At 39.6% G+C, this 10,159-nt stretch overlaps 1 protein-coding gene across 1 annotated transcript in view; it reads right to left on the minus strand.

Annotated features, from left to right (window-relative positions):
- The window catches only part of Plac8l1 (PLAC8 like 1), a 22,121-nt gene extending 18,894 nt beyond the window's left edge, over positions 1-3,227 (minus strand). Inside the window, exon 1 of the mRNA XM_004631236.2 lies at positions 3,073-3,227. Coding sequence (XP_004631293.1) covers positions 3,073-3,194 — 122 coding nt within the window. The 5' untranslated portion in view covers positions 3,195-3,227. The remainder of the gene's footprint in view (positions 1-3,072) is intronic.
- Between the last annotated feature and the right edge of the window lie 6,932 nt (positions 3,228-10,159).

Here is a 10,159-nt window from a genome sequence, read left to right on the forward strand (position 1 = left end):
CACACACACACACACACAAAATAAATAAATAAAATTTAAAAAAAAATTTTTTTTTAAAAACTAACAGATTTAAAAAGAAAAGAAAGAAATGGAAGTGCTGCACCAGAGCTTGTAGGGCTGGCAGTGATCTGTCTTGAACTAGTTACAAGATCTATGAGACATCTCCAGTCCTTCATCCGTTAGGCATATAGACCACATTTAGGATCTAATGAGCTTTTCAAGAGTATTGGCTCCAAAATATAAAAAGTGCAGAATACAAATTAATGCTTAAACACAAAAGTTTAACATTATGTTAATTTCATTAATTGTCAAATGTAGAACTCATATATTTTGCTACATTTGAAAGCAATTTGGAAATTGTTTTGCAAAAACTCCCACGTATCCATGATTGCTAAGTAGCAACTAGTAATTAAGTGAATTACTCATAGCCAAATAATTTTAAAAGCAAATTTGCAAAATATATATACATACATGATATGAAAGCACATGAGCTCATGTTTTTATGTGAGTTCAGAGCCTACTTCTATGAATTGACTTTTATTCCCTAGAATTTGTGTTGAAGCCCTATCCTCCAATGTGGCTACATAGAGACAAGGCTTTTCGAAAATAAAATTAAATGAACTCAGGGGGAAAACATTAGTTCAATGGGATTGGTAACCACGTAAGAGGAAGGCATAACTCACTCTGCCTCTGCCTGTCTCTCCTTCCCCTCCCTCTCCCTCTTCTCCTTACGACGCCCTCCCCCTCCCCTTCTCCCCAGTGCACAGGGGAAATGGTCATGTGAGGTGATCACACTGCAAGACAGGAAGGCAGCACTCACCAAAACCCCACAACTATACTGGACAGTGATCCCAAAATCTAGCCTTCAGAACTGTAAGAAAAGGAATTTCTCTTCTTTTTTTCACCCAGTCTGTGGTTCTGTTATAGTAGCCCAAACAACCTAAAATATGTTAAGTATGTGAAATTGGTCCGGAGGAAACTACTTTTATACTTGGATTACTTCTCCAGCTCCATGTGACCTCTCTGAGGCCAGGAGGCATGTATTGCTTCTCCTTGTATGTCCAGCATCTAGCACACTGTACCTAAGAAACTTGTGGGTACGTGGTAAATATCTGCTACAATGGATTAAATGAATTTGGCCTCTTCCATCATATTTGAGTCTTCCTCGTATCTAATTTCTCTACTCTATGACTTTAACTGCATCTCTTTCTCTAGTAAAGGCACAACTCTCTGGTGTGAATTGACGAAATAAAAGCAAGGGTGGCCTACAAGTTTTCTGTGTCCCCCCACAGCCCAAGGAGCTTCCCTCTCGGTGTCACTTCCCACCGAGAACGTCCATCATTATGCTAAGACCTGCTATCATCACTCATTTCAGTAGAGGGATTATTTAGGGATGAGCAGCTGGATTAGATTCTTCCTTGAAATAAGCTATTTACAGCTTGCAGCCTAGAACAGAATTTTTTGTTTCTATCTTAGCATTATGTGCATAACACCTTTTATCACACCAAGGAAGCCTGTCTTCTATTAATTCCAAATCAAATAACCAAGAGGATAGCTTTTCCTTGGAGGAAAAAGTGTTTGTCTAACATGACACTCAAGGAGAAGTGTATTCTTTCCTTACTAACTTAAATCTTTGACGATTTTTCAATTAAAATATTTGAGTTTACATACATTATCTAAGACATTTCAGTTCAAGATTACTGCTCAGATTCCATAATTAAAATAACAACCACATCTACTCTTCACTGAGCACATTCCAGCACTAGGCACTTAGCAGGCCCATTAAGAAATGAAGGGTGAATTAGGGGCTGCTACAAGTGTAAGTCTAAAGTAACCATTTTAGCTTGCTGGCCTTTTTGTGTATTATCCTAGGAAATCTTATGCCACCATGAAGAACAGAAACGAGTGTGCAAACAGGTGAAGTTGTTGGCCATAGTATTATGCTAAGTCAGAGCATCTATCCATTTATTAAATTCATTGAAATAACTTCATTTAGTGGAAAAAGCTCAACCTTCAGATTTAGACACACTGAAGTTCAAACATGCCTCAGCTGCATCCGAGTTATTTGACCTCGGAAAACATAAACTTGTCACCTTCCTCAGCTTTGATCTCTTCCTGTTCCATAAACTGGATTTAAAATACTCACTCCTTTGACTGACAATAAGTATTAACCAAGACCATGTACTTGGCACACAGTAAGCACACAATTAATGGACGATATTATTTTAAACCCGGGATCTGGTACACACATACCCTAGGGCACTGTGCATACTTTCCTGAAAACAATGAAAAGAGAAAGGAAATCTGGGCCAGTTTTCAGTTGTCATGTGCTAACTCAAGATCTTAAAACTTGGCCAAGGTAACCAGCCATGCCAAATTTTCCAGGACTAAAGGTTTTACTGAGATAGGGAACATTCAGTACTAAAACCAGTACCATCCTGGGCAAACCAGGAAAGCTGGTAACACTAATCAACAGAAGCAGTAGAAAGCTTTAACAGGTGAGGACAAGAGAACGACGCCAGTTAATATCTCATCTCCTACCCAGTTAAAGAGTGTCAGGGGATGGCCCATCGGGCCTCATCCTATTCTCTCCTCATCTGTGGCAGCTAAGCACTTCCAACTGCGTGGCTGGCCCCATATACCCAGTACCTCACTCAGCCTGGAACAACTCATGTCACTCTCGTCTTTAATCAAACTTAAAAACTAAGAATTTGTTCTGCCTTCTACTCAAGCATCCTGGATTATTTCATTCTTAACCTAAGCCAAAACCCTTAACTTTTTATTTCAAAGGGGTTGAAATTATTGGCAGTCACCAGAAATAAAGTTCACTTGATCAGGGTGCAACAATAAGAATGAACAAACATCCTTTTAACCAAGCCAGTTCTTTTTATCAGCCAAAAGCAAGTCCAGAAGGAATTCATCAGGGGCCCCATTTTCTAGCACACGTGAGAAAGGTCTGAAACCACTTTCTTTCCAAGCCATTTCCCTTTCCCTGGGACTCAAGAAGAGATTAGTTTACTATTCCAACTAAAGTACAAAAGCTGGGGCAGGGGGAATTATCTCACTTGCTACCTGAAGTTGGAAATGAAGTGTCCATCTTCAGACGAGATCAGTGGAAACAGGAGAGGGGAACGTGTTTTGAGTAAGGAAACATTCTCAGGACTCTTAGGGAAGTAACGTCCAAACCAATTCATGGCAAGAAGTGTCTTCTTACCACTTGGGTACCTTTTTCCCTTTGGCAATACGATGGCTGGATTCTGGACTAAGGTCAATCTAAAGTAAAATATCTCTTTTTAAAAAAGAATGTTCATTTAATATTCTAGAACCTGAGGTCATAACTGTGTAACTCACAGACGTACCACTTCAAAGACTTTAAACTATTTTACCAATCTGAAAGGAAATACTAGAGATGCAGCTTAGATTTTAAAACACTAAAAGACATTTTTAGTGGGAAAATTATTTGGCTTTAAGAAATACCTTGTCTTAGTCACCTTTGTCACTGAGACACAATACTCAACACCCACAATTTAAAAGAGAAAAGATTTGTCTTGGCTTTGTATAGAGGTTTCAGTCCATGAGCTGGCTCCAAGCCACAGTTGCATAGGATATGTGTTTATGGTATGTCAGTGAGGATACAGAGAAGCTGAAGAGATGAACCCTTCCAGGCCACGCCCTCAGTGAGCCACTCCTCCACCCGGCTTCACCAACCATTACATTTAGCTGCAAATTTACTGATTATCCCCACCCCATGTTCATGCCCTCATGATCCAATCACCTCCTAAAAGCCCCACTCATGAGTGCATGAGGCTTTGAGGCAACATTCAGACATCAACCATAACATACCCCTAGTAAACATTTATCCAGGTAAGTGTAACTGTCACTCAGTATTCCCTTGGAAGTCTCCAAAGCTACAGATTTCTGCTATTCCATGGCTGAGAGGCAGCAGGTGCCTCTCTTCAATCTTTAACTACTGGTTCAAGTCAGCATGATGAGGAGAATATTATAGCTTATCCAAAAGCAGGGACAGGAAGATCATTAGGTTCATTCTTGGCAGGGCTTTTTCAAATTTCTAGGAATCCCTTGCTCTTCTGTGAACTAGGACACTTCTGTCCTCCTCAGTCCAGGAGAAAACTAGTGAACTAAGCAGACTCAGCTGGTAATAGTCCCCTCCTGCTTAAAAAGCCACTAATGTATGCCTCTAAGACATGCTTCACACAGGTATGGACCTCAGAAACTTGGAAATGTCTTCAGAGGACCAAAAATTAGGCAAAGTTACACAGAGCAGAATGTGAAATAATTCAATGTTACATTAGAAAAACAATAAGAGCAAATTGCAAACTAGAGCAGCAAAATGAGAAGAGAATCATAACTTCAGTCCTATGAGAATAATATGGTTTTTGAACTTCAGAGCATTTCCTTACCTAGAATTATTAGCAAAAGCCTGTAACACCTACAAATCACGATTTGTAGGACAGTTTCTTAACTGCCAGCATTCGAAGGGCAACTGCCATCATCTTAACTCCATGCTGAGGTGAGATGTCCTCTATCTGCAGAGCATCCGATAGGAAGCACAGTTCTTCTGAGCACTCTCTGTGAGTGCTCACCAGTGCCTGGTACATCATAAGCAATCAATAATGTGTTGAATAATTGTCACATATGAAAATTCAGACTATAAGAATAACAAGAATGAGAACCAGATTTTTTTAAAAATTTACAGTATGTTTCCCTTGAAGAGTGAAAGACCATTGTACATGTAAGCTAAGATTTCATATTTTACAATTTTCATTTGTATCCAACTTTCCAAATCAAACACCTACTGCATAAAATGACTCACCCACATACCACAAAGCTAATTCTCACTTTTAAAAAAGTAAGTGAAAAAAAATGCATTTAGTACAGAAGAATGCTATTTATGAAAAGACATGACAACGTAAGAAAATCATTTTGCACAGCCCCCAAAATAATTATTAGGAAAATTATCCTCAACACGCACTAAACTACTGGTAAAAAAAAAAAAAAAAAAAAAAAAAAAAAAAAAAGAGACGAGAAACAGAGTATTCTCAAAGTGTCAAACTATCACTCCACATATTTCTAACTGCCAAAGGGGGAAAAAAAAAAATACCAACTCTATGTCAACCCAGAAGCATTCAAAATGTATCCTTTCAGCTGGGTGCAGTGGCGCACACCAGTAATCCCAGCATTCAGAGGCTGAAGAAAGATGTTGTGAGTTCAAGGCCAGTCTGGGCTACAAAGTGAGCCCAGGGTCAGCCTAAACTGTATAGTGTGATCTTGTCTCAAAAAGACAAAAAAAAAAGAAAAAAGAAAAGTATCCTTTCAATATAAAGTTCTGCAGTGGTTTAAAAAGAAAAAAAAAAAAAAGTAACCTGCAATAGAAACTGTGGAAGCATTATAACAAAGGCATCTTTGCAATCAATGTCCTGGAAGTGATCAAAATATACCTTTAATACAGATAATTTTGAAATTTATTAAAATTAAGTGTCATTACTGGAGGAACAAACTAAGATTATATACCTCTTGATATGATCCAATGGAAGTAATGTTTAACCTAAACTTGAGGAATTCTAGACCACGCTAACAAATAGAAACAACAGCTGAACCACATATGCCATCTTCAATTTCTGTAAATCGCATTTAAAAAACTAAAAGGTGAAATTAATTTCATATTTATTTAACCCAATATATTTAAAATACTATTCTAGCATATAATCAATATGTTTAAATTACTGCTATTTTAATTCTTTCTGCATACTAAGTTTTTGGAATCTGGAATGTATTTTACACTTAGAGCAAGTACATCTCAATTCAGCTTAGCCAAATTTCAAGTGGATACATGTGGCTAGGGGCGCAAGCACTGGACAGTACAGCCCTGGACTGGCCTTAAGGTAGAGATATATACAAGAGACAGAGGAACACACCACCACTGGCTGCTGCTTAAGTCCCTTGGGAGCAAAGTCATGTCCTAGCCTGATGTTTTGTTTTGCTTTTTACCATATAACCAGTTAAGCTCCAGCATAGCAGTTCATTTTTATTGAGACAAGTTCTCACCATGCAGCCCAGGCTGGTCTCAGATTCACAGCAATCCTTCTGCCTCAGCCTTCCAAGAGCTAGAATTACAGGTCTGTGCCACCAAAACTAGCACTGAGCAACTTAAAACTTAATTGATCCTGCAAATTTTGGAGCAAAGCATTATATCCAAAAACATTAAGGAAAGAGCTAGGCATCCCAACATTTGGGAGGATTAGTCAGAAAGATCCCAAGTTCATGGGCTACAAAGGGAATTCCAGGCCATAATGCATGCATTCCGTGCCTATCAAGTGTGCTGCAATCGACTAGGAATACAGAAAACAGTGCTCTAATTCGGGGCTCTAACACCAGTACACAGAACCTTGAGTAGCTCACTTTCATTGCTAGATCTGTTTCTCCATGTGACCTCTTTGCTAATCCTTCAGCACAGCAGCCACATGGCCAAGGGCCAGTCCCATAGTCTTTGTACTTGCCTTTCACTCCACCTTAAACCCTTCTGCAGGGGCATCTATTAACAACCAGGGATGTGTTGAACCTTAGACCTATAAGCCAATGGATAGAAATTTACTCTGAAAGTACACCTCAAAACTATACATGTGAAGCCACTTACTAGAAAAAGTCTACAAATATCGAATACTTAGGAACAACTTAAATACCCACCCACAGGAGACTGGCTGCATAAATTCTGGTACACTTTATAACTATTATGTAGAGCAGTAGGAGAGAAGAGGGGTAGAGATGAGGGAGGGTAGAAAAATGAGAGGAAGAAAAAGATCTCTACAAACCAACATAGAAAAAAACATCAACGCTACATTGTTCACATAAATAGCTATATCCTGCTGTTGTCTGTATAAGAAAGAAAAAATTAAAGTATAAATTACTTGCTCTTTTATTTGAAAAAAAAAAAAAACCCTGGAAAACATAACCCAGAAATTAATTACAGCAGTTAGCTACTGAGCAAGGTGGAAGCAGTACATGAGAATAAAAGATCTTTGAACAGATACGATTTTGCCTTTGAAACTATGTATTTTGTTTATTCAAAAAAAAATTTTTTTGAAAAAAAAAGCAAAGCATAACACAATATAGAAACAATAGTTTTATATTAATATCATGTAAAAAATAACTCAAGAAATACTTAAGAAGGCACATATGAAAATAATTAATTCAAGGGGCTGGGGAGATAGCTTGGCAGTCTAACTGTCCCAGAACCACAGGTGCGCTGTGCCAGGCTCAAAACCGGGCATGGTGGTGCACGCTTGTAATCCCAGCACTGAGGAGGCTGAGATAGGAGGATCACTACAAAGCTCAAGCTGCGTAGTGAGACCTTTTGACAAATAAATAAATAAACAAACAAATGATTTTTTTAAAAAAAATTAATTCAATAAATATTTGACTGGGGCTGGTGAGATGGCTCAGTGGTCTAAAGCACCTACTTAGAACAAGCTCAGCAAAGCACAGGGACCCTGGTTCAATCCCCCAGCACCACATGATAGCCCGCCCCGCCCCCTGGTGGGCTGAGCTGGCCACACACACACACAAAATAAATAAATAAATTAATTAAATTTTTTTAAAAAAAGAAATATTTGACTATAGTGCTCTGTCAGTTCTCAGTGAGATGTTTTAAGGATACAATAAATTAAAAAAAAAAAAAACTAACAAAATAAAGTGACCTCTACTCAGATTTGTTAATGTAGCATTGGAATTCTTTTTTTTTTTTTTTTTTTTTTTTTGTAGTATTGGAATTCTGAAATTACTAACAGAACAAATGAGTACATATAGTAAAGTTCTTGGGAACAAGAGTTCTTACAGCATAAAAATGGGAGAAGACAAAAAACAAAAAATGTATGAGGTTTAGAGTAAAATTACAACTTATAAATACATGTATGTAGGGGCTGGGGAAATAGCTTGGCAATCTAAGCACCTGCCTGGCAAATGCCAAGGACACAGGTTCAATCCCAGGTAACAGATGTCATTCTGGCCCCGGAACCCCAGGCATGCCACGCAGGCCCCTGAAAATAAGCATGGTGGCACACACCTGTAACCCCAGTGCTGGGAAGGCTAAGATAAGAAGATCACTGAGTCTGAGCTGCGTAGCAAGACCCTATACCAAATAAATAATAATTTTTTTAAGAAATCTTTTTATAATACATACAGAAGAAACAATAATCATGTTTAAGAATGTACTGTATTATAACCACCAATATAATAATGAAAAGAAAGATTATAAACAAATGTCACCACTTGGTAAAAGCTTAGTTATAAACAAGTACTGTAGTTCATCTGGGTGCGATAACAAAGGATCTTAAGTTGGTGATTTATAAGTAGAAATTTATGACACAGTTCTGGAGGCTGTGAAATCTAAGTTCAAAGGTCTGGTGAAGGCCCACTCTTCAGAGGGCAGTACCTGTACATGTCCTCACACAAAGAACGGCAGAGGAGCTCCCACAAGCCCTCTCAGTCACGGAGACAGGAACCTCAGTCACGGGGACAGGAAGCTGAGGCAACAGCCCTCAGAACCTAGTCCTCTCTTGCAAATACCCTGCTTCTAATACCAGTCACCATGGGGACTACATTTCAACAGAGGAGGAGAAAGGGGAACAAGCATTCAAGACTTTAAAGTCTGAAGACAGTACCCCAGTTGCAGAATACAAGGATAATATTTTAACTAAGTAGTCTAACTTAGTACCACCAACAATGGAACACATCTACAAATACATTAATGCTCATATGATGTAATGGAAATTACCTATACAGACCTAAATAATTCTAGCTGGGCAAGGGGCTCACACCTATAATCAAAACACTCAGGAGGCTGTCAGGAAGATAACCCTGAGTTCAAGGTCAGCCTATATCACAAAGTGAGTCTGTCTAAAAAGAAACAACAAAGACCTAAACAATTTTACATATACGGAAATAGACAAATCCCGATAGAGGCATCCTAATGATAACTGGGTTAATCTTTAAAACTGTCCCTGTCATTGAAAAAAAGTCTTTTATTTTTAATTTGTATTTAACATCATTGTGACTTTATATATGACCTAGCTGTAATTTATACCTTTATACAAAATATTTAGTTGGCTCAGTGGAATAAGCGCGTCCCTGGCAAGTGCAAAAAAAAAAAAAAAAAAAATCCAATAAAATATTTAATGATCATAGCTAAGCCAAAATATTGACTTGTTCTTTTATATTATCATAAAAATTTCTTTCTGGAGTGAGTGTGTGGAGAGCTTCCTGCTACCCTGCACCGGTGGGACCAGTCCCAGCCCAGGTACAGCGTGGGCCGGACCCTCTCCCACCCCCTTGGGCCGCCCCCCAACACTCCGCAGTACCTTCCCCACCCCACCCACCGAGTAGGAATTTCTGCCAAGTTCCGGGAACCCCCAGACCCAGTCCTAGCCCAGGTCCGGTGAGTGTGTAGAGAGCTTCCTGCTACCCTGCGCCGGCGGGACTAGTCCCAGCCCAGGCGCAGAGTGGGCTGGCGCCTCTCCCACCCCCTCGGGCTGCCCCCCACCACTCTACAGCACCTCACCACCCCACCTGCCGAGTAGGAATTTTTCAGTGTTCCGGGAACCCCCAGACCCAGTCTTAGCCCAGGTCCAGTGAGTGTGTGGGAAAGCTCCCTCTTTCCCCTACTTCACCTTGCCCCCTCCAGGCACAGCTTAGGCCTGGCATACATGCCTGAGGTGTAAACCTGCAGCTGCAATCCCTGCAGAGAGTGTAGAGGATAGATCCACCCAGCTAGTCCAGGAGCAGAACATCTTGCAACAGGAGCACAACAGGTTCACCCTCAAAGGCAGCAGTGGGAAGGAACTGAGCACAGCAGCCAGACCCAAGGCAGACACAGCTGGATAAGTTCAAACTTTGTAAAGCTGCACCTGAACTTCAGTACGAGTGAGGGTTATAACTACATCAAAGATCTACAACAAAGGTCAGAAGACAGTGCTACACAAAATGACAAGGAACAAAATGCAACCTCAGAACCCAAGCCCACCTGTAACAAGTGCAGAGGACACTAACACAGAACAAATTGGAAATCACACACCTGAAAGCAATGAAATCAACAGCTTCTGAAATAAAGAAACAGCTGCAGAAAGATATAGAAGACCTCAGATTG

The sequence above is a fragment of the Octodon degus genome, unplaced genomic scaffold (assembly GCF_000260255.1).
Source record: "Octodon degus isolate 3935 unplaced genomic scaffold, OctDeg1.0 scaffold00040, whole genome shotgun sequence".
Taxonomy (NCBI): Eukaryota; Metazoa; Chordata; class Mammalia; order Rodentia; family Octodontidae; genus Octodon; species Octodon degus.